This window comes from Acanthamoeba castellanii (genome assembly GCF_000313135.1).
Source record: "Acanthamoeba castellanii str. Neff unplaced genomic scaffold scf7180000084757, whole genome shotgun sequence".
Taxonomy (NCBI): domain Eukaryota; phylum Discosea; order Longamoebia; family Acanthamoebidae; genus Acanthamoeba; species Acanthamoeba castellanii.
The window spans coordinates 176,496-199,495 of NW_004457453.1; the positions used below are offsets into that span (position 1 = coordinate 176,496).

Here is a 23,000-nt window from a genome sequence, read left to right on the forward strand (position 1 = left end):
TGAATGTAATGGGGTATTGCTCGCTGGACGTGGTGTGACGTCACACTGCACACCCATGCGTCCAAAGCATGTGGCGCCCAGCGACTGCGACGCGATCGACGCCGCCAGAGCGTTCACATGATTGAGCCGTGATGTCACGGCAACCTAATCGCACAGGACGCACATGTGAGCCACATACTCGTGTCGTGTCGTGTCATTTCGTACCCAAAGGCGAGGCCGCCGAGGAGCTGCAGTGGGAGGAAGAGGGCGGTGGTGGTGTTGTAGGGGGAGAGGAAGGTGGTGCCGAGCATGCGGATGCCGCAGAGGACCGTCGAGGCAACAATCGCGATCCGTGTGGCCGCTCCAGAACATGACGGGATCTCGGCCAGGGTCTGCGCGATGGTCTCGCCTAACCCTTAGTCTTTCCAAAACAAGATTTCATTTGCAATCTTTGTTTCAGTTTCAAACATATCTTTCCAAAACAAGATTTCACTTGCAACCTTTTATGTTTAAGTGGAACACATAACAACCCAGGCCAGACAACAAGATTATGGGGGCGGACCAGAGCACTGGAGGGGGTGGCAAGGGGGTGGCAGGGAGCACCCACCTGAACGTGGAGCAGCTGGAATGCATAGTGGTGGCGTTCAAGGAGAAGAGCAAGAACGGCAAGCCCATAACGTGTAAGGGCTTCATCAAGGTCATGAAGAAGGTCACCGCCAAGTATCCAACCATGGACTTCAGCCCGGACCGCCTAAGCTTCTTCTTCTCTCTCTTCGACGTAGACCATGACGGCCGAAGTACTTACTTCCCCCCCCCCATCCAATGAGTGCCATACTTCTACACGCCTTGATCTCTGAACACTTGTTCTACGCCATGTTCGGCGACTCCAGTCTCGTTGAATGAGCTGCTGTCGGGTATCTCCATCATCTCCAAGGGCAGTCTAGAGGAGAAGGCCAATAGTACGTGACCAGTCTCTTCTGCAAGACTTCGGCAAGGCGCTGATTATCCCCCGATGTGCAGTGGTCTTTATGGCCGTGGACACGGACCGTAGTGGTTTCCTCTCCAAATGTGCGTAGCACGATGACCATCAGTGGTGGCCAACATCGCGGCACGACTGAGTCTGCTGTCGTGGGATCTTGGTGTCGTTTGTACATACGTAGCAGAACTCAAGGCCCACTTCAAACGGCTTCTGGCGCTGGCGGAGAAGATGACTGCCAACATGCTGGCCATGGACGTATCCGAGACGGACAAGCCGACCCTCGCCATGAAGCTCGAAGTGGTACTCGCGCTTTACTCTGCTGGCGCACCACATCGCGCTCATGGCGGGGCAATATCTGCATGCGTTTGCAACTCCACAGAAGCTCGAGCTTCGTAAGTTCTGCCAGGCGAACGAACAGACAGCCCTCGACAAGGTGCTGCTGGCCGACACGGACGGGGACGGCCAGCTCTCCAGGAGCGAGTGGCTCGAGGCCGTTCACGCCAACGAGTGGATCAAGCGCTTTGTGTGCCCACGCATGTTTGTGCAGAACGCCCAGAGCGACATGTTCTGAGCGCCCAGAGCGTCAGCCAGGGTCTGCGCCTGGGTGGACGCGGACAGGGGCGCATTTCCCGCCAAGAAAAAGGGCGGGAAAGCTAACACGCACATCAAATTTGCATTTTCGAAACCACATCTGTCCTTGGCCGGCAATAATCGCCCCGTTGCACGAACGGCCATCTGCACACGGCACACTACGAGGGATTGTAGAGAATGAGCGGCAATGGAAGGGGCAAGAAGTTTGAAATCGATGAAGAGATGGAAAAGGAACTCTTCGGTGATTGGGGGGACAACCAGGATCAAGAGGAGGAGGAAGGCGAGGACCTGTTCGACGACGGCCTTTTGACCAAGTAAGTCGTCTATCTGCGCTCAGCGTGCCCGCAATTCCATTATTTATTTGCCATCTTCCTAAATTCAGAGACTACGAATACAAGCCGCACCTGGACAAGTACGATGAAGACATTCTCGACGAGGTTCGCTTGCCCTTCTATCCCGCCGCCGCGATCTTGCTGTTTTGTGCAAGTCCTCCCTCTTACAAGGCGTACGTGTCTTTTGACTGTGGCACCCGCACACCCCAGGCAAAGTACGAGCCGATGCCCGCGGCCACTCGCCACGAAGCCGAGCTGGCCATGAACAAGCGTGACCGAGGGACCTCGGACAGCCTCTTCACCGGCGGCGCGGGCTCGCGCAAGCGACCACACTCGGACCTCTCCTCTGCGCGCATGCCCGCAATGCTGCACGACGGTACCTTCACGCCACGACGATGGGCTCCACGATGGCGTCCGGGCTTTGCATTGCGTAGCCTGCTGTAACTACCGCTCATCGCTTCCGCTATTATCTTCTCCAACAGACGGAGACGACGACGATGACGACAACAACGACGAAGAGTGGAGCCGTATGACCACGCGACGTAATCTGCTCGAGCAAGCGGCCACCGGTGCCATCAACCCGCAGGCCATCGAGGATCAGGTTCGGCTCTCGGTCCTCCTCCCTCTGCTCCAAGAGATCATGTATGACATGTCTGACATGGCTCAAAACACAAAGCTGAACGACATTGCCGAGATCGAGAAGAAGGGACCCGTCCGCGAGTGGGTGCAGATGGAGGCCCCGCGGCGGCACATCGCTAAGAAGTTCCACAGCTTCCTGTCTTCGTTCGTGGACGACAAAGGAAACGCGATCTACACCCGCCGTATCTCGGAGATGTGCGCAGGTATAACAAGGACACACACACGCTACCGCACGCGATACATGCAAGATCGCGCACACGCACACACGGCTTGAGTTGGCTGACGTCTTGCTCGGCCGATAGCGAACAAGGAGAGTCTGTTCGTGGGGTTCCCGCACTTGAGCAAGGCCATCCCCAACGTGGCCATGTACCTGGCAGACGCTCCCGCAGAGGTGCTCGCCATATTCAAAGAGGTGCGCCGTCCCCTCCCCGTGTTTCTCCTATTCACCACAACACGTACCACCGCACACACCGCACACGTTACTGAGACTGTGACTTGGGTCTGTACAGGTGGCGCTTGAGGTGGTGCTGGCCATCTTCCCCGAGTACAAGCGAATCCACGGCGAGGTCCACGTCAGGATCACAGACCTGCCGATCCAGGACTCCCTGCGCGACCTGCGCCAGCACCACCTGAACTCCCTGATCCGCGTCGCCGGCGTGGTGACCCGGCGCACGGGCGTCTTCCCCCAGCTTAAGTACGCCAAGTACGACTGCGGCAAGTGCGGCGCCGTCCTGGGACCCTTCTTCCAGGGCACCACCACCGGTACCGCGCTACCCAACCACCTGCACCTTCCCAGCCATGGAATCTGAACTATTCGTTGTTCTTTGTTGTTATTCTTTTATTCTTATTATTGTTTTTAATATTATTATTATTATTATTATTATTATTATTGGGATGCAGAGATCAAGGTGCAGAGGTGTACGGAGTGCGAGAGCAAGGGGCCGTTCACGATCAACACGGAGCAGACGGCCTACCGGAACTACCAGAAGATCACACTCCAGGAGAGCCCGGGCACGGTGCCGGCCGGCCGGCTCCCGCGCACGAAGGACGTGATCCTCCTGGCCGACATGATCGACTGCGCGTCGCCCGGCGAGGAGATCGAGGTGATCGGCGTCTATCGCAACAACTTCGACGCCTCGCTCAACACCAAGAACGGCTTCCCCGTCTTCGCCACCATCATCGAGGCCAACTGTACGCATTCCTCCAGGCCCGTGCGAGTGTTGTGTGCGTGTGCGTGTGCGTGTGCGGGTGCGGGTGCGTGTGCGTGTGCGTGTGCGTGTGCGTGTGCGTGTGCGTGTGCGTGTGCGTGTGAGGAGATGGACAACGCTGCGCTGAGTTTCGCTAACGTCCCTGCTTTGTCGTGCGCCAGGTGTTACCAAGAAGGAGGACCTCTACGCGTCGTTCCTGCTGACGCCCGAAGACCAGGCCGAGATCATCAAGCTGTCCAAGGACCCTCGCATCGGCGAGCGGGTACGTGACATCCGCTCACACACCACCCATCACATACCTACCACCTTCTTTTGCAACAACAGACCTCAACCTTCTAATCGCACCATTCATTTGTAGATCATCGCGTCCATCGCGCCTTCCATCTATGGCCACGAGGACGTCAAAACGGCCCTGGCCCTGGCCCTCTTTGGCGGCGGTACGTTTTAATATATTTATTGGTTATTTTTATTTTATGCATTTATTTTTTCTCTGCATTTCCCGCCCACGGCTTATTTATTTATTTATTTATTTTTAATGTATTCCACGGCTTTGCTGCGAACGCAGAGTGTAAGGAGTTCGACAAGCAGAAGCATCGGGTGCGTGGCGACATCAACGTGCTGCTGGTGGGCGACCCCGGTACGGCCAAGTCGCAGTTCCTCAAGTACGCCGAGAAGACCGCGCACAGAGCTGTCTACACAACGGGCCAGGGCGCCTCCGCCGTGGGGTACGACCGCCGCCTGGTGGACACACACCGCACACGACACGACACACACGACATGCACTCACAACGCACGACACGACACGCACGACAGTCTCACGGCGGCGGTGTGCAAGGACCCCATCACGGGCGAATGGATCCTCGAGGGCGGCGCCCTCGTGCTGGCCGACAAGGGCGTGTGCATGATCGACGAGTTCGACAAGATGACCGACAAGGACAGGTAAAAAAGCAACACGACACGCACACGCACACACACACACACACACACACATGCACACGCACACGCACACGCACACGCACACGACTGACTTGGTACGCGGTGGTGCAGGACGTCCATTCACGAGGCCATGGAGCAGCAGTCCATTTCGATCTCCAAGGCCGGCATCGTCACGACGCTCCTGGCCCGCTGCACCATCATCGCCGCAGCCAACCCCATCGGCGGCCGCTACCGGTACGCAACACCTCCACCTCGCCTCAGCGCTCAGCTGACGAGGCCTCTTTCTTGCTCCGCGCTCGCGTGTGCGTGGCCTCATCTCCCTCCCCCCTCCTCTGCATCAGGCCTGCGCTTTCCTTTGCCCAGAACGTCGAGCTCACCGAGCCCATCATGTCCCGCTTCGACATCCTCTGCGTGGTACGACCATCGCGTCGTGTGTCGTGTGTCGTGTGTCGTGTGTCGTGTGTCGTGTGTCGTGTGTCGTGTGTCGTGTGTCGTGTGTCGTGTGTCGTGTGTGGCGCGCCTGGTTGACACGTGTCCATCCGACACAGGTGCGTGACACGGTGGACCCGATCGTGGACGAGGCCCTGGCCGAGTTCGTGGTGGGGAGCCACATGAACTCCCACCCGCACAGCGAGCGCCGCGAGACCACACACAACAACAAGGTACCCGCCCCGCCCGCCCCGCCCGCCCACCCCGCGCGCGCGTCGATCGCTGAGCTGGTCGCTGGGTCGCAACACAGAACGAGGACGGCTTCGCGCTGTCGCAGGAGCTGCTGCGGAAGTACATCACCTACGCGCGGAGCAGGTGCCACCCCAAGCTGCGCAACATCGACCGCGACAAGGTGGAGAACCTCTACGCTCAGCTCCGTACCGAGTCGCTGGTACCCCCACCCCCCTCTTCTGCCAATCTCTCAATGAACGCCCCTCACCGCGAGGCCTCCTCCTGGTGACGTGTGTCTAACACGAACGTGGCCACAATGCGCGCACCGCACCGCACACGCGCAACAACGAAACAAAGGTGGGCGGCGTGTGCATGACCGTGCGTCACTTGGAGTCGATGCTGCGTATGTCGGAGGCCCACGCCAAGATGCACCTGCGGTACCGCTCTGACTCTCTCTGCTGCTGCTCGCGCCACTAAAGTCAAGAGAACTTTTCTCACACGACACGCACACGACACACACGACACGCACAACACACACGACACGACACACACGACACACGGTGTCCCGGTACGCGGTGCATGTGTGACATCAGGGACTACGTGAACGACGACGATGTGAATGTGGCCATCCGGGTGATGCTGGAGAGCTTCATCTCATCGCAGAAGTTTGCCATCTCCCGCTCCATGAAGAAGGTACCCTTCCGCACACGCAACACACGACACGCACGACTCGCACGACACACGCGACACGACACACGCGACACTCGCGACACACGCGCATACAACGCGCACAGCACACACAGCGCACACGCACTGATCGCGTGCTCGCTCGCGCGCGCAATAGAAATTCCGCGGCTACATCAGCTTCAAGCGGGACAACGAGGAGCTCCTGCTGCACCTGCTCCAGACCATGGTGCGCGAGCGATCGCTCCACGGGAACAAGAAGCGCGAGGAGGTCAACTGTTCGGCCTTCGAGACTCGGGTACGCCCCCCCCCGGCGAAAGTGCGCGCGTGTCTTGTTGTGTGCCGTGTGCCGTGTGTCGTGTGTGCGATCACGTTTGTTGATTTATTTCCTGTCGCGTGCGGGGTGTGGCAGGCGCGAGAGATGGACCTGGGCACGACGGTGCACCACTTCTACCAGACGCCCCTCTTCACCAAGAACGGCTTCGTGCGAAATCCCGACCGCAACGTCATCACCTGGGGCACCGCCTGAGAGCTCTTCCTCCTCTTCTTCGCTCTCGCTCTCTCTCTCTCTCTCGCTCGCTCTCTCTTTTGCTCAACGGGCTTCGCTTGTCGTGTTGCCCAACAAAGAGAAGACCAAACAAACGCGGTGGTAGTTTTGATGTGTTCGGTTTGTTTATTGTTTTGGTGTGTGTTAGTGATAAAATGAGACGTATGTTACAGCGCTCTGCGTGCATGTGTGTTGGTGATGTGGGGGTGTGTTACAAAGGGGGAGAGAAAAGAAGAAGAATCAAAAATGAGGGGTGAGGGACGAAGCGGCATGGCTGCGTCAGGCAGAGAAGAAGGCGGAGGAGAAGAACAGGCTCAGCGCGCTACGTGATCGATGGGCGGAGCCGCTCGTGGTGGTGGGGGTGGAGGCGGTGCACGAGGTGAGGTCAAAACTGGGCTGCGATCCCGCCGGACACTCCACGCACTTGGTCTGATCGGCGCTCGGAATCGAGTCCGACGGACAGAATTGGCACGAACTCACATCACCCCCGCCATCCGACACCTGCGCGCACATCAACGACACATGACACACGCACCACCGCACACACTCAAATGGTGAGCGAAGGGCCGTGGTGGTGGAGGGGAGGGAAGAGCGCGTACCTTGCCCTTGGGACACTGGGGACAGAGCGCGCGGCCATCGGTGACGAAGTAGGTGCCGGCCGGACACGGCACGCACGCACCGCTCGACCCCACTTGCGTACCCGTCGGACAGCCTTTTACCACACACACACCACCGCACACGCACACACATGTAACGCAACACGCGGTCAGGGCTCGCTCGAGCTGGGGTCGGCGTGTCGTGTTGCATGGTACGTACCGTAGGCAAAGAGTCCGCCGCTGGTGGAGTCGCTGATGAAGATGGTGCCGTCTTCGCCGAAGGCCATGCTCGAATAGTAGTGCTGGTCGCCGAACGGGGTCGTCCAGCTATCGATCGCGTCCACCGCATTGTACGCGTACAGATCTGGCGCACGACACGACACGACACACGGGTGAGCGAAGCTGGAATGCCACGTCAGCAAGCAAGAAGGGTACCTGATGTGGAGTCGACGACGTAGCCGCGACCGCCGGCGGTCGCGATTGGTGGCGATGACGCGTTGCCGTTGAGCTGCAGCACGCTCGTGAAATTCTGCAATTGGATGTTGACCTGTGTCGCGTGTGCGATTGGTGGTGGTTAGGGTAGTGTCGACATCAAACACACCCAGGGCGAGCGCGGTACCCGCCACAGGTTGGCCTCGGGCTGGTACCCGCCCACGTAGACGTACTGGCTGTTGACGCCTGGATTCCCCACATTCCAATCAGAAACACCGCACACGCACACGCACACGCACACGCACACACGATGACACATGCGCGTACTGACGGCCGGGATCTGCCACATGCCGATCCCTTCGGTGGTCGAGGAGAGCTTCAGTCGGTGCCGCACGCGGCCGCCGGCGTTGATGGTGAAGAGATAGAAGTCGCTGTGGGGCGTGTCGATGGTGGTCGTCTCGTTCGTAGTCTCGTTGACCAACAATGTCGTCTGGTGTGCGGTGGTGCGTGTGCGGTGGTGCGTGTGCGTGTGCGGTGGTGCGTGTGCGTGTGCGTGTGATGAATGGCGGTGAGACAGTGTCAAAACAAAACAAAAGATGTTGATGAGGCGTACCACGTTGTATTTATCCAGCGCAGGCACGAAGATGGTGCCATCATCGCCGATTGAAGCCGCATTTCCCTGATAAATAGGCAATAACGGGGCTCAGAACACAGCACACGACACGACACGACAGGTTGTGCAGCGGCACAGCACGGTACCGTCATGTCGCAACCGAGGGTGTTGTTGCAGGTGAGGGGCGTGACCCACTTGAGGGTGGCATCGTCGATGAAGAGAGACAAGATATACTTTCGCTCGCATGTGAAGATGATGTCCGCGTTGTACAGCGAAATCGATGGCGCCACGCGGTATACATTCTGGGAGCGCCAATCAAGAGTATTACAATCAGCATTTAGACAGACACACCACACACACACACACACACACACACACACACACACACCACACACACCACACACACAATACCTCGGTGTTGTTGGCCTGGATGTAGTAATTGTACTTCCAGGTGAGCTGTGGCCTGGTCCCATCAGCAAAGTAGTACAGTTGCTACACACACGTCACATAGTTTACATTCTTGTCAGTTTCCCGCGCCAGCACGCGTGTGTGCGGTGGAATGTGAAGCAGCCTTGCGTTTGGTAGTGCATACCCTGGAGTCGCCCATCACGACGGCCGACTCGTAGACGACCGGTTCGCTGATGCCCTGGAGCGAGAACGAGGCCGTGTAGCGCCAGGCCTCGGTGCCCGAGTCCGTGTAGAGCGCGTAGAAGACCGCTTTGGCCACCGAATTCGAGGCCACCACGTACAGCAGCTTCTCGTCCTCGCTCAACGTGACGCTGCCCTTGGCCACCAGGCCCGTGCTCTGTCACCGCACACACGACACGACACGACACGACCAACGACACACACGACACACACGACCAACGACACGACACGACCAACGACACGACACGACACGTGAGTCGATTGTGGCTGGGCGCGGAGCATCGAGTGGGACTGGGGCTGGGGGGTACCGTGTCGAGGCCCAGAATCCAGCGCTTGGTGCCGTCGGGGAAGATGGCGACGATGCCCGAGTAGAGGGGAGCAACCGAGGTCGCGTACGTCGCGTAGACCGTCCCGTTGCTGTCCACTGCCGGCGTTCTGTTGGTTTTGTTGGCCACGATCAGTCAGGAGGAGGTCAGGCGCTGTGCACATGTGCGTTGCGTCCAGGCCGCACACACGCACACGCACACGCACACGCACACGCACACGCACACGCACACGCAAAGTTCAGGGTCGCTCGGACGCCAGATCACAAGCACGCCACACAAATTTGCCAAAGAACTCCGTGGTATTTACGTAACATACGAGAGGCGATATGTCACCATACACCACATGTGATAAAACGCGACTACACAGATATTACCAAACAGATCTTTTTATCTACTACTTTATTTAATTATTTATCTGTTGAGAAATTTGATTGTTGGAAATATAAAAACAATAAAAATGGATAATGAGGAACACTTGTATTATCAATTTTTTAAAAAAAAATGAAAAAGAACGAAGACGAAGCTGAGATGGAAATGGAAAGTGAGATGGAGTACCCGAAGGTGTAGGGCGGGAGGTCGAGGTCGAGGTAGTCCGGGGAAGAGAGATTGGCGCTCCACTTGCGAAAGGAGTCGGACGGGGGCGGGGTCCTGATGTAGGGGTAGGACAGGCGGCCCTGTCGCGCGCTGTTGCCCTGGAGGGTGGGCCAGTAGGCGCTGCAGGTCGGGGTCAGGAGGGCCACGACGAGCAGCGCCATCGTCGCAACGTAGAGCAGGAGGGGCCAAGAAGGAGATGAAGAAGAAGAAGAAGGAGAAGATGATGAATGGAAGGAGAGGAGGAATCGAGTAGGAGGAGATGATCGCGATGACGACAATAGAGAAGTAGTAGAAGAAGGCGGAGATAAGTCTGATGATAATCGAAGGGGGCGAATATTGAGATTGCGTGGTCGCCTCCCCTCTCCATCATCGAGCTCGATGTCGTTGTTCGTTGTCTGTTCCATGCATGTGTGGATGTGGTAATAGATATATCTGCTACGCGCTCCTTTGGGGCGGGGTACTACTACTCGAGCAGATGATACCGAACATCAAACCGGACGGTCGTCTCGGTTCGCTTTCGTTTCGTTCTTTCTCTAACAATCTCTCTTTCTCTCTCCTTCGTATCGAGTTCGCTTTGCCTCGAGCCGGTTCCTTCACCACGCGACACTAAAAGAAAGAAATAAATAAAAAGATGAAAATGTTGTGGCGTTGCCGTGTGGCCCGCGGAAGTGGTCCGTGCACTCAGACTCCGGCCACAGGCGAACAAGAACAACCAACCCCAGCTCAGACCTCGGGAGGAGTTGTTGGGTCGTACGACTGTGCTCGTCTACTTTGCTGTCGGCCGACCAGCACAACATGACAAGACGCGACACGCGCGCTCATGTGCGACGGCCAGACGTCAGGCAGCGTCAGTGACGGTCATCTCCCGCCGCGCAGTGGTCGATCACTGCAGGGCGCACTGGCGCGGGCGCCGGGCCGGAGGTTTGTAGGGAACGGGCGGCAGGGCGAGCTCGTCGTAGACGCCCGGGCCGGCCCCTGCTCGGCCTTGGGCCAGCTCCGCGAGCCGCAGCCGGGCCAGCTGCTCCTGCTCCTGCTCCTGCCCCTCGCCGCCGGGCCATATCATGAACGCACCACCCCTGCACCAACCACCACCACCATCCATTATAAGTTCAAAATGCCATCTTCTTCATCTTCATCTTCATCTTCTTCATCTTCACGAAGAGTTTGGGGGGGGGCGTGAGGTACCAGCGCACGTCGCCCCAGGTGCCGGCGAGGCCGTTGCTGTTGAGCTTGCCGCGGTAGGTCCACACGACGGCGGTGCGTCTCTCGTAGCTCTTGCTGAAGGTGACCAGGCCCGTGGCGAACTGGGCCTGGCCCCGGACCACGAAGCTGCCCACGTCGTCCGCGCCCTGCCCCGCCAGCAGGCCGTCTGGTTTTGAAACACGACACGACACGACACACGACACACACGACACAAACATAACACGACACGACACGCGCAGAATCAGCGTTGATCGGCTCCTTAGGAGGAAGCGCTTCCTCACGTTCCTCGCACCTTCGTTCGCGACCAAGTAGAGGCGCATCTCCGGATCGGCGGTGGCGTCGGGGTAGAAATAGAACCCGCGCCACCACCCTGCGCATCACCGCGAAAGAGAGGTGAGCGTGTGTCGCGCGCGACGTGCGCGTCGTATGTGGCGTAGCGCCGCTGGATTAGAGTGTTGGAGGGGGGGAGGGGAAGGGGGGAAGGCGCACCGGAAAGCATGCGGCAGAGCTCGCTGCGCTGCTGGTCGTCCAAGAGGGCCGAGGCCTCCAGCTGTGCGCTCTCAGATTCCTCGAACGTTTCGAGCGGAAGCAGCGAAGGGGCGATCTTGATGTTGTTGCCTGCCACAACCGCACACACAGCGCACGCACGCACACGACACACAACACACACGACACACACGACACACCACGCAACACGATGTTTAGGCAGAGAACTGGACCCCCCCCGGGAGGGGGGTGAATGGGCAAGCCGGTGGTACAGGGGTGGGTCTGGCGAAGGGCGAGACTGGCGAAGAAGTACGAGACGGCCATGCTCATCCCGATGCTGCTGCTGAACTGCCGCTTCCACATGGCCTTGATCTGGGGCTGGTCGATCACGAACTGCTCCCGCAGAGGCTCGCCAAACGCAACGTCTGCGTTGCCCGCATGTCACCACGTGGTGAGCTCTCTCATACATACACCTAGCCGTCTTCGTTTCGCTACTGCCTTCGCTTTCGTCGTCTTCGTCTTCGTATTTGTCTTCGTCTTCGTTTTCACTGGTGCTGGGGGGGGGAGCAGTGGCTACCATCGAACGCAAGGTAGGCGAGGGCTGTGTAGACGAGCCTGACCGCGGGCGATGGTCGCTTCTTGGCGGGTTCCAGCGCCTTGAGAAGGCCGTTCATTAGAGCCAGACCCAGCAGCCTGATCTTAATGGATTCCTCTGTTCACCATGACCAACACACACCATCGCACACGCATTCGTTTACGTCGGCCTTGATGGTGTCAATGGTGGGGAGGGGAGTGTACGTACCGGCGTGTTCGGCGAGAATGATGACCAGCTCGGCCAAGTGGTCGAAGCGCGTGCGTGGATCGCTCGCAGGCTCCTTGGCCTCGGCCACGAGAGCCACCCACCGCAGGCTCTGCTCGCGCCTCGCCACCGCCAGCCGCCACGCCCCTGCCCCAAGGAAAAGAACGAAAGAGAGAACGAAAGAGAAAGAGAAAGAGAAGGAAAGAGCCATGCAGAGATTGATGGCGTCACGCACGAGGCCCCGGTCATTGCGCTGTTGTGAATGAACATCACGAATGTTGCATCGAAGAAGAAGAAGAAGAAGGAGAAGAAGGTGGTGATGGTGGTGCATGCCTTCTTGGCGGGCGAGGCCCGGGTGGAGTGTTTGGCCCGGCCACATGCGTCGGTAGATGGCGTGCCAGAGGCCGTCGTCGTGGGCCAACCCGGCGAAGGCCTGGTGCGCCGCTCCCAGTGCCCTCACGTCCGCCTGCTCTCCCGCCCGCGAGCAGTCAGAAACCTCAGAATTAATAATAATTGATTTTATTTGTTTTTTTTGTTAATTATTTTTATTAAATTGTATTAAATTTAAATTTAAATCTCTGTATTGCCTGGCATCAATCTGCAGAGCCGTTGTGAAAAATGATGTGAAATCTGGGAATGATGATGAATTCGCGTACCGGGTCGAGGTGGTGCGCGATGTGCCATAGGACCTCCGGCGGCAGGGCCGTCAGCTCGACCGGCAGCCCGGAAGCACCGTTCGGTGTTGGTGGTGGACGACCGTCGGCCCTTGTGTCGTGGTGGCCACCGCCGTCCACCCGGCGGCGCTGCCGGCGGAAGGCCGCCGCGGGCGGCGAATCCATAAACCAAGGTACTACTACGCGTACGTTTCGGTGCCGTCGAGTTCGCGGGCGTCGGCTGACGTGGTGGCGCATACCAACCGGAGTTGCTTCTGCATTCTCGTTATTTAATGATTTTTTTAAAAAATAAACTAAAATAACGACGTCGCTGATCTGGAAGTGATTGGCCAGAGAGAGAAAAGAGAATGATGAGCGAGGACCACGAGCGACTGCGCCTACTGGAGGCAGGGCGCAAGGTACGTTGGGGATGATGGATCGAGGAAATAAGCATCTATGCCTGGACCAAGCAAGAATCGCAACAGAGATTCTCGCATTCGAACCAGGTGATTAATGTGACCCAACACCACCACGCAGTTGCTGGAACAGAGGAAGCTCAGCAAACCCCCTCTGCCTCAGAATGCCTCTACAAAGTGCGCCCCCTCCCAAAAAAAAACAAACAATCTCTACAAACCACTACTTGCTCTGTAGTCCTTCACCATCTCCATCTCCTCCACCATCACCCATTCAACACCATCTCTTTACAACCGCGCTACTTGGTTTTATTGTTAATTAAATGCCAATGCCTGACACGTGTCGTGTGGTGTCCAGACCGCCCGAAGGCGCACCACCCGCGGCTCACCCCACCGCCAACGGCCACTCGGCCGCCCACTCCAACGGCACCACCGCCCACGCCGTACCCACCACTTCCTACTCAACCCTCGCCGTCGTGACACTCATCACGCGTGTGTCGTGTCGCGCGTGTCGCGCGTGTCGCGTGTGTCGCGTGTGCGGTGAAATCGTAGGGCGAGGCCGAAGCGGTGCGGTTCCGATACAAGCTGCAGGCGCAGAGCGCGCGGGTCGAGGCGCTGCTGCAGGAGAAGCACGCACTCGAGGCGCGGGTCGAGGCCGCCGAGGCCCAGCTCGCCGCCGGGCGCCAGCGGCTCGAGGCCGCCGACGATCGCGATCGCGCCCAGGCCCGCGCCGCGGCCGAGCTCGCCGAGCAGCTCGACGACGAGCGCGACCGGGCGCGGGCGCAGGGCGAGGCCATGGCCCAGATGGTGTCGCGGCTGCAGGTGCAGCTGGTCGAGGAGCAGACGGCCAACGAGCGGCTGCGGCGCGAGCGCGAGCGGTGGCGGCGGCTCGATGAGACGGCGGCGGGACTCGAAGCCGCGACGGCCGAGCTGCAGCGCGAGAAGGGCGAGCTGCTGGGCGACGCGCTCGAGCTGCGTGAGCGGGTGCGCGAGCTCGAGGCCGCCAACGCGCGGCTGGCGGACGAGGTCGCGCAGCTGCGGGCGAGCCGCGACGAGGGCGACGCGGCGCGGGCCGATCGGGCGCGCGGGCTCGAGGAGCAGCTGCGCGAGCACCGACGCGAGCACGAGGCCGAGCTCAACGCGCTCAACCTCCTGCTCCGCGAGCAGATCGACAACGTCAAGCGCATCGCCGCCGAGAAGCGCAGCCTCGAAGCCCAGCGCGAGCACGATCTGGAGCAGATCGAGCAGCTCATGGAAGAGAGGCGGTGCGTCGTGCGTGCGTGCGGTGCGTGCGTGCGTGTGTGTGTGTGTGCGGTGCGTGTGCGGTAGTGAGTGCGATTGCTGACGTCAGCTTCTTAAAAGGGAGCTGATGGGGCGGGCGGACAAGAAGAGCGAGAAGCTGACGACGGGGCTGGAGGAGCTGGAGCGGGAGCTGCAGGCGACGCGCGAGCAGCTGAAGGCCCGCGAGCGCGAGGCGGCGGCCGAGGCCGCCCAGGCCTGGCGGGCCGAGCGGGCCGAGCTCGTGCGGGAGCTCGACAGCGTCAAGACCCGCTTCGCCCGCACCCAGCGGGTCGAGCGCGCCAAATTCCTCGAATTCTATCGCGTCATCCAGGAGCTCCGCGACGAGAACGAACAGCTCAAGGCCCAGAGCGGCGGCGGCGGCGGCGGCGGTGGCGGTGGTGAGGCCCAGCGACGGCTGGCGGACGAGAACGAGAAGCAGGCGAAGCGGATCCGGGAGCAGCGGGACTTCATCGAGGAGCTGATGCAGAGCAAGGCCAAGCTCATGGATCAGGTGAGCGGCGAGGTCAAGCGCAACGCGGCGCTGTCGCGCGAGAACGCCGTCCTCCACGACACCATCCGCCAGCAGCTCAGCTTCATCGAAAACAACCACAACGGCGCCGGCGGCGGCGCCAGCTCCAGCCCCACCACGGCCAGCGCCGGTGTGGGCCACGATCACCACCAGCAGCACATGCCGCAGTCGCGGCCGGCGGTCGCCAGTCCCAGCCGCGCGGCGCCAGAGGAGTGGCCGGCGCAGCCAACAACGCCAACAACGACGGAGCAGCAGAGCCAACCGATCGCGCAGGAGCAGGAGCAGGCACCGGAACAGCGACAACCACGACCGGTGGAGCAGCCATCGACGACGACGACGACGGTGGTGGTTTCGTCATCGCCGCAGCGGCCAGCAGCAGTTTTTCCTCCTTTGTCGCACGACAGCCCGGCCAGCCCAAGCATGCGGAGAGACCCGCCTGGCGGCGGCAGCGGCGTGGCACAGCACCAGGCCGACGCGAAGGCGAACGGCGTGCTCGCCTACAACAACATCAAGGCGGAGGAGGAGGCGGTGAAGGCGGCGGCAGTGGCGGAGGAGAGGCCACCGGTGGTTCCGGCGTCACGAGGCGGCTGGTTCTCCTACGTGACCGGAGCCAAGAAGGTGGAGTCACCCAAGAAGACATCGGCTGAGTTTGTCCTCTAATACAACAGCTCTACACTCTCCACAAGCTTTCATTGTTCACTCTCATGTCTTCTTGACCACTACAACAAACACACTCCTGATGTTGGGAAACATGTAAAAGCTTGCTGGGTTCAGTCTCAAAAATCTGTTGTGTCTTTCATTGACCTCTGTGCTGCTGAGTAGTTGTTACACGTGATGTGCCCGCCTTACATGAAGAAAACGACAAAGAGCACAATGAAGACGATGAGCACCAAGAATATCTTGGCAATGAGCCACCTGTTGCCGCTGATGCCGTGGAGGTACTTCAACAGCTGCTCTTGCGCGTTCGACGCGTTGGCATTGCTCTGTTGTAAAGTAGTGGTGTGTGCCGTGTCGTGTCGTCTGTGCATCAGTTCGTGTCCCTTGAAAGCTTAAATAAAAAGGAAAGCGCACCTCGTTGATGTTGGCGTCGATTCTCTGCATCATCTCGCCCTGTTCCGCCACGATGGTGGCCAATTGCGTGAAGATGCCCTGTTCGCCCGCACGCACGTGAGTGGAGGGGGAAACAACAACAACAGCAACCATAACACAACCAACACAACACAACACAACACAACCAAAGTGAGAGTGACGCGCACCTGGAGCTCGATGATGGTCTGTCCGATGTTCTCGACGGCCTGCGTTCTGCTTCGAATGTACGAGTCCTGCACTGTCAGCAGCGTTTGCTTCTGCTGCTGTTGCTGCATGCCCATCATTGCGCCCGATGGCTTTGGGTTGACCACACGACGGACACACGACACGCACGACACACGCAAACGGGTGAGTTTGAGCACTCGGCCAGAAAATGACGAACGCGCAATTGATCATTGCAGTGAACGCACTTCGTCGGGCAGGTTGATCGTCACGTCCCCATTTCCGCCGTTGGTAGCGTGCAATCTGCAGCACGGGATCGTGCCAAGACCCGAACATGAGTCGTCGTGTGCGTGTGCGGTGCGTGTGCGGTGTGCGTGTGCGGTGGTGCGTGTGCGGTGGTGCGTGTGCGTGTGCGGTGGTGCGTGTGCGTGTGCGTGTGCGGTGAGTACCCGTTGGGGAAGGCTCGTGGAGGCCTGGCCGCTTCGTGGTGGCTCTTGCCCTTGACGGGCGTGAGAGGGCCGCCTGTGAATTTTTGCCTCTTCTCCTGCTGGATCTTCAAATTCTGTAGACGCACACACAACACACACAACACACACGGTCAGGCCACCGCATCCTCAACTTCAACAAGTTTCACACAGCACACACCACACACACTCACCGCACACACCGCACATGACACGCGCACAGCACGCGGGCGTACCTCGGTTCTGGTCTCGAGCACTTTCTGGAATCGTTTCGTGGTGTTGGCCAGCTCGGACTTGAGAGAGCCCACGACGCCCAGCGCGTGGGTCTCGGTTTGTTTGTTCTTGCGCAGCGTCTTCTGTGTCTTGACGTAGTTCTGGAGCGCTTCGATTTGAGTGTTGAGCGTTGTGATGTCCTGCACTCGTTCGCACACGATACACGACACACGACACAACACAACACAACACGACACACACAACACACGGGGCACACACGCCGAGCGACGAGCGGTGAGCCTTGACGCGTCCAAGAGGGAAAAAGAAATTTCGAGATGAAAGTAGAAGTAGAGGGAGGATGAGGATGGGGATGGGGAAGAGGGTAGAGGAAGTACCTGCTTGATGACGTGGGTGAGCTGGTGGATCTCCATGGTCTTGTCGTCGAAGAGGGAAGTGTTCTTGGCAACTGGCATCACGAATGAATGAATTAAAAATAAATAAATAAAATGTTGTATAAATTGAAAATGATGACCAATTGGCTTGGGAGAGATGAACCAAACGTACGTTTGGTGAGGTTGGCAAGCTTCTGGGCAGTGTCGTGGATTTGTCGTCCGAGTTGCGAGGCGGCAACCGTGAATTGTGACTTGGGCACCGAAGAGGCCACGCCATCAGCATGCGCCAGCAGTGGTCGCTTCGTCATCTTCTTTTGCTGCCTCATCGAATCCACGATCTGGGCGAATTCCAACGTCCTATCCTTCCACGACATCTTGTAGTACCTCTTTGTGTGTGCGTTCGCGGGCGCGAGTGCGAATTTGTTCGATTAATGCAGCAAAATTGGGATTGATATCGAGTCGTTTCGCGTTGTCGCTTCCCTCCTTCTTCTCTTTCTTCTATGCGTGTGATGGATGTCCTCGTTGTCGAATCGACTCTCAAGAGATTGCCTGGATGGTGATCGTTGACAGCTTCGCGCAGCAACTTCTCTTTGGTGTGATTTCTCCTCTGCTCCGCTCATACTTCCCTCCTGACGTGGCAGCGTCGAGCGGCAGAAATTTCAACCACAAACTGGCCCAGCGAGACAGAAGAAGATGAACAGGAACCAAGCGACAAGATGAAGATGAAGCTTCGTGCTGCAGGGCGGCTAATGAAACAGATTTATTTGACACCTGAGCAGTAGAATATGATATCATATAGAGACATGTTGCTGGTGCGCGAAGGAGCTCTTGAGAGAGAGACGCACACTTCACGCCCGCACGACGATGACAGACAACAAGAGTTGGAGTTGCTCACTTACTGGACGTAGCCCTCGGGGAAGAGCTTGAGCTGGGTGTAGTAGTCGACCCACTCCCTCAGCTTGGCTTCGCTGAACTCGGGGACGTCGTAGGTGAAGCCGGTCTTCTCGATGGCCGAGCCATCGACGCTCAGGGCGTTGTTGCCGAGGAGCTCCTTGTCGAGGTAGGGCGAGAGGGGAGTGACCTCGATACCCTTCTCCTTGGTCATCTTGCTCCACGGGGCGACGTGCTTGTCGTTGACCTGCGACGTGACGGCGTCCATGCCGAGGGCCTTGGCCATGTTCGACTTGATCGAGCCGAAGAAATCAGTCTTGATGCCGAACATGCTGGCGAGGCATTTGTTCACAAGCTCCTGATCTGTAAGGAGAGATTTAGAGAAGAAGATTAGATGGGAAGAGCCTTTAATCTTTCATTTGAAAATGGGCGGGGATGGTTGGTGACAGACGTACCAGTGCCGCTCTTGTCGGCAAGGTTGTAGGTGGCACCATCGTCGCCGTGAGTGCAGAGGTGGAAGAGGGCCTTGACAACATCGTGGACGTGCACGGTGTTAATCTTCATGTCACCGCTCCAGAGGAACTTCATCTTCTTGTCGAGGTGCTTGTAGATGGCGCCGCAGAGGATGCGAGGAGCTGAAGATACGAGGGACAGTGAGCATTGACGCAGATCAATGAAAGCATTAGGAGAACATTCGGGGGGGGGGGTGAATGGTACCAATGCCGGTCTTGTCGCCAGGGCCGTACACGATGGCGGGGCGCACAACGACAACGCTGAGGCCGGGGATCTTCTTGAGGTCCTCCTCGCACTGCAGCTTCCACTTGGCGAGGTTGGTCCAGGGGTCGACCTTGCCGCTCTCGTCCTTGGCCTTGTTGCTGGGCTCGTAGACCTGGGCAGTCGAGACCTCGATGAACCTCTTGACGCCCTGCTTGGCGGCCTCCTGGGCGCAGGAGACAGACAGGTGGTGCACGCGCTCCTTGTAGACCTCGTCGTTGTGGCCGTACTTGGTCTCGGCGGCGCAGTTGATGACGTAATCAAACTTGATGCCGGTGTCGCTCCAGATGGAGGCAATCGAGACTAGAGGATGAGGGGGTAAACATCAGCCAAATGAGGTCCAAGCAACAATATCACAAGAACGTTGTCATAGAATTAACACTGAATGAATGAGGGAAAATGGTAGTCGGGGGATACGAACCAGGGCTGACGAGGTTCTTCTGCATGAAGTTGGCCTTCTCGAAGAGAGCCTCCTCCTGGGGGCTCAGGTAGGAGAGGCTGGGGAGGACCTTATCAACAGAGGTCACAGCAGCGAGGTCATTCTCCACCAGGTACTTGACGAGGTTGCGGCCGATGAAGCCAGTAGCACCCAGAACCAACACGTTCGGCTTGCCGTCCATTTGAAGAAATGTAGAAAGTAGATCTGGAGAGAGTTGAGAAGAAGATTTTAGCAAATGTGCCTGCTCTCGCTACGCGCAGATTGGGGTACTGACAAGAAGTAGTAGAAGAAAAATGAGGTTCACCTGCGCCCAAACACGCACTACAACCCTAAAGTAGTAAGCGACACGCGTGTGTAGAAGGCCTCCTCGATTTGCGAATAACAAAAGGCACGAAAAACAACAACAACAAGGTGGCGCCGTGGGCTGACCCCCGTGGGTAGACGTACGTGTGTAAAGTGGGTGTTTGGTTGTTGTGAAGGCGAGTGAGAAGGGAAGGAGGCACGCGCACTCTGTCTCTCTGTCTAACAAAAACAAGCTGCTTGGCGACGGCTGTCGGTCTTGACAGAACGAAAAGACCACCGCTGAACAGTGGTGTTCCATTGGCCGGACACTTCGCCGTTTGCCATTCGCCGACCAGCCACCCGGTTTGAAATTGGATTGGCGTAGCCTCGAAATTAAGGGCAGCCGCTCAACCGCTGCTGTGTGCCGCCGTGGGTCGAAGACACCGTGTCGCGCTGCACCACCCCTTCACCGAAGGTCCGCAAACACAAAAAAAACACACAGACAAACAAATAAACAAATGTGAAAACAAAAACGTCAAGGAAAAAAAAAGTTATTATTTGTCATACATAATAATAACTGAGGTTGGTTATACATGGAAAAACAAAGACGCAAAACCGGGAGAAAAAGGGCGCGGGCCTTCGCGTGTGATTCAGCCTCTACGCTCGCCGCAGCTTGCCAGCGTTGCGGATGAGGCTGTCGATGGGGTCGAACACGGTGTCGCGCGCATCGTGCGCCCACACGACGTCCATGTGCTCGTAGTGCGGGATCTCGCTGTGGTGGACGAGGTCGACCTCCTTGCTGGCCTGCAGCGTCTCCACCAGGGCCTTGCCCTGGACCAGCTTGTCCTTCCCGCCATAGAACAGCGCCACCGGGCACCCGATGTTGGCCACTGAGTAGACCTTGGCTCGCTCTTCTCTCTCGCTCGCCGCCTCGGGACCCAGCTCGTCGTCTGCGATGGTGTCCTTCCTACACCCGTCGTCATCAGCACTCGCACCCAACACCCGCGCACACACACGCACACGCACGCGCACGCGCACCTCATGGCGGTGTAGGGCTTGAGCTGGCCGGTTCTTGTGATCTCGCCCCAGTGGTGGATGAGGCGGGACGAAACCGGGCGTGGCGTGAAGAGGAAGTACTTGGTCTTGCGCCAGTGGCACCAGTACGTGTCCCCCCAGGAGAATAGATAGTTGAACATGTTGTAGGCCAGATGCCCGAACGCCTGTACCGTGCAATCGCAGCCAACAACAATCCGGTGAGTCTGTGCACAGGACAAGGAGGTGTGGTGTGTGTGGTGTGTGTGTGTGGTGTGTGTGTGTGTGTGTGTGTGTGTTGTGTGTTGTGTGAAGGGACTCTCACCTGCGGGGCCATCAGTCGCTGCACGACATACATCACGGGAATGAACGAGCATTCGCCGAAGAGCTGGTAAAAGATGCACGAGGGCATGGACACCATGGCCTCAAGCGCCCAGTGTCTGCGGGAACACGCGACACAAAGAGACACAGTCAATACGAGAAGAAGCGCTCGCCGACCGCCGGCATCTCCGGCAACGGGGAGAGTGCGAGCAGCAGGCATCCAAGTACCCGAGACGACCGATGTAGAAGGCGGGGGCGAGGGCCACGAAGAGTTCGAGCTTCTGCGCCACTTGCGGATTGCGCGACAGGCCGACGAACGCCTGTGCGTTGCCCTGCGAGTGGCCCACGAACACCACCTTTTCGTGTCCGGTGGCCCTGCTCGCAGAAAGGGAAGCGCGGGTGAGCTAAAAACAATAAAACAATTCAAATAAAAAATAAAAGCAAAAGAATACAGAATAAATGAATAATAAAAACCGCAACACGACAAAGTACTTGGTAACGTAGTCGACGAAGGCAGGGAAGTCGAAGTGGCCCAGCTCGTCAAGGCCCCACTCCCAGTACTGTGCCTCGTGCGGCTTCATGGTGGTGTGACCCTTCTCGTGGATGCATCGGTTGTTGCCGAGCCACACGTCGTATCTGCCCACGTGCCACCCTCAGCGAAAGCCAACGTCGCGCGCCACAGAGCGAAAAGCGCGACACGACACGACACGATACGCGCGTGCGCACGCACGCAAAAAGCAAGCATTCTGGCAGCGAGGCACGCACCCCTTATTGGCAAAGTGGAAGGCCATGCTGTCCTCCTCGCTGGTGACGAAGATGCCGGACGACTGGAACAGACCGTGCTGGAGGAGGATCGGCGGGAGGGACAGGTCGCGCGCGTCCTTCTTGAAGACGCGGAAGCAGTGCAGGATGTAGCCGTCCTCGGTCGTGACCTCGTGCCGCTCGCAGTCGAAGCCATGATCCTCGACGTAGAACTCTACATTATGTAGAGTCAGAAGAAGTAGAAGTAGAAGAGCCAAAAATCGTTCTACATGGAGCTGTTGATGTTGTTGGGGGTGGCGAGTGAGTACGCACCAGTGTCGAAGCTGTGCTTAACCTCATCGACGAGCACGGCCTTGGTGCCGTGCAGCTCTGCTGGTCGAAGTAGTCGCTGGAGGGCCACGTCCGGGCGCCACCACCTGCCGCTCATGAACTCGACGTAGAGCTACATTGTGCTACGGCGGTTGGTTTCTTTGAAGATTGATGGTGGATGGAGGAGGAAAGGAAGAGAAGAAAAGAGAGATGTAGGAGGAGAAGGGAGAGGGGCGCGTACTCGCCAGTAGGCCACGAGGACCACAAACCCGAGGAGAAGGGAGGAGATGCAGTGGCCCGCCAGACAGCGGACCGTACGGCTGAGCCCGAGCACGCACACCACGAAGCAAATGCCTGCTCCTGTCGCAAACTCCACCATCTCTGCAAAGGGGATGAAGGGAATGGAATGATGGAGGGAAAGTGTGAATTGGAAGATGAAAAAAAAATAATGGACGTAAAAATGGAACGGTACTTGCAAAGGGACCAGCAGGCGAGATGTTGTTGAAGGAATCGAATCCACTCTGTTCGATTTCGTGACGCAGTGGAACACAAGCAACAAGGCCAGACTGTGGCAGTTGAGATTCACGTTCTTGTCATTTCCGTTTTGTGGCCTCGAAACTCCCGCGCAGCTCCGGCCGGAACACAAGCGAAGTCCCCCCACAATGTGTGGAATCTGATGAGATATTTTATTTCTTTGGGGGCAAAACATCCGCAGTGACCAGAAAGGTGTTGTGTTCACACC

The 23,000-nt window shown here is 58.1% G+C and overlaps 8 protein-coding genes across 8 annotated transcripts; 3 read left to right on the forward strand and 5 right to left on the reverse strand.

Annotated features, from left to right (window-relative positions):
* Positions 1-529: 529 nt before the first annotated feature.
* Positions 530-1,529, forward strand: ACA1_208390 (EF hand domain containing protein; the record flags this gene model as incomplete). The annotated part of the gene is made up of 4 exons (XM_004339930.1): positions 530-776; positions 870-938; positions 1,143-1,258; positions 1,338-1,529. 4 exons carry the CDS (start codon positions 530-532, stop codon positions 1,527-1,529), a joined length of 624 nt encoding a protein of 207 aa, XP_004339978.1.
* Positions 1,530-1,726: 197 nt separating this feature from the next.
* ACA1_208400 (minichromosomal maintenance factor, putative) lies at positions 1,727-6,537 on the forward strand (the record flags this gene model as incomplete). The annotated part of the gene is made up of 19 exons (XM_004339931.1): positions 1,727-1,863; positions 1,932-1,986; positions 2,092-2,257; positions 2,364-2,723; positions 2,823-2,932; positions 3,030-3,282; positions 3,421-3,711; positions 3,890-3,990; positions 4,087-4,165; positions 4,294-4,453; positions 4,542-4,667; positions 4,776-4,898; positions 5,006-5,078; positions 5,213-5,326; positions 5,404-5,544; positions 5,682-5,761; positions 5,918-6,017; positions 6,169-6,306; positions 6,421-6,537. 19 exons carry the CDS (start codon positions 1,727-1,729, stop codon positions 6,535-6,537), a joined length of 2,724 nt encoding a protein of 907 aa, XP_004339979.1.
* Positions 6,538-6,834: 297 nt separating this feature from the next.
* ACA1_208410 (uncharacterized protein) lies at positions 6,835-9,925 on the reverse strand (the record flags this gene model as incomplete). Its single annotated transcript, XM_004339932.1, has 12 exons — positions 6,835-7,056; positions 7,155-7,267; positions 7,372-7,515; positions 7,587-7,698; positions 7,771-7,829; positions 7,911-8,073; positions 8,197-8,262; positions 8,343-8,498; positions 8,608-8,688; positions 8,789-9,001; positions 9,153-9,279; positions 9,726-9,925. The coding sequence occupies 12 exons, from the start codon at positions 9,923-9,925 to the stop codon at positions 6,835-6,837; spliced, it is 1,656 nt and encodes a 551-aa protein (XP_004339980.1).
* Positions 9,926-10,647: 722 nt separating this feature from the next.
* ACA1_208420 (Fbox domain containing protein) lies at positions 10,648-13,186 on the reverse strand (the record flags this gene model as incomplete). Its single annotated transcript, XM_004339933.1, has 11 exons — positions 10,648-10,840; positions 10,950-11,133; positions 11,260-11,337; positions 11,457-11,585; positions 11,726-11,878; positions 11,925-12,001; positions 12,039-12,165; positions 12,256-12,399; positions 12,526-12,718; positions 12,909-13,017; positions 13,116-13,186. The coding sequence occupies 11 exons, from the start codon at positions 13,184-13,186 to the stop codon at positions 10,648-10,650; spliced, it is 1,458 nt and encodes a 485-aa protein (XP_004339981.1).
* Positions 13,187-13,273: 87 nt separating this feature from the next.
* On the forward strand, positions 13,274-15,788 carry ACA1_208430 (uncharacterized protein; the record flags this gene model as incomplete). Its single annotated transcript, XM_004339934.1, has 5 exons — positions 13,274-13,324; positions 13,443-13,498; positions 13,677-13,761; positions 13,871-14,583; positions 14,681-15,788. 5 exons carry the CDS (start codon positions 13,274-13,276, stop codon positions 15,786-15,788), a joined length of 2,013 nt encoding a protein of 670 aa, XP_004339982.1.
* Positions 15,789-15,973: 185 nt separating this feature from the next.
* On the reverse strand, positions 15,974-17,822 carry ACA1_208440 (QaSNARE, SYP3/Sed5p/Syntaxin 5-type, putative; the record flags this gene model as incomplete). Its single annotated transcript, XM_004339935.1, has 8 exons — positions 15,974-16,111; positions 16,200-16,277; positions 16,385-16,513; positions 16,628-16,682; positions 16,829-16,941; positions 17,080-17,256; positions 17,452-17,522; positions 17,621-17,822. The coding sequence occupies 8 exons, from the start codon at positions 17,820-17,822 to the stop codon at positions 15,974-15,976; spliced, it is 963 nt and encodes a 320-aa protein (XP_004339983.1).
* Positions 17,823-18,343: 521 nt separating this feature from the next.
* ACA1_208450 (uncharacterized protein) lies at positions 18,344-19,733 on the reverse strand (the record flags this gene model as incomplete). The annotated part of the gene is made up of 4 exons (XM_004339936.1): positions 18,344-18,702; positions 18,795-18,974; positions 19,057-19,416; positions 19,535-19,733. The coding sequence occupies 4 exons, from the start codon at positions 19,731-19,733 to the stop codon at positions 18,344-18,346; spliced, it is 1,098 nt and encodes a 365-aa protein (XP_004339984.1).
* Positions 19,734-20,491: 758 nt separating this feature from the next.
* On the reverse strand, positions 20,492-22,637 carry ACA1_208460 (abhydrolase associated lipase; the record flags this gene model as incomplete). Its single annotated transcript, XM_004339937.1, has 8 exons — positions 20,492-20,801; positions 20,873-21,054; positions 21,192-21,306; positions 21,416-21,562; positions 21,680-21,823; positions 21,953-22,163; positions 22,262-22,391; positions 22,500-22,637. The coding sequence occupies 8 exons, from the start codon at positions 22,635-22,637 to the stop codon at positions 20,492-20,494; spliced, it is 1,377 nt and encodes a 458-aa protein (XP_004339985.1).
* Between the last annotated feature and the right edge of the window lie 363 nt (positions 22,638-23,000).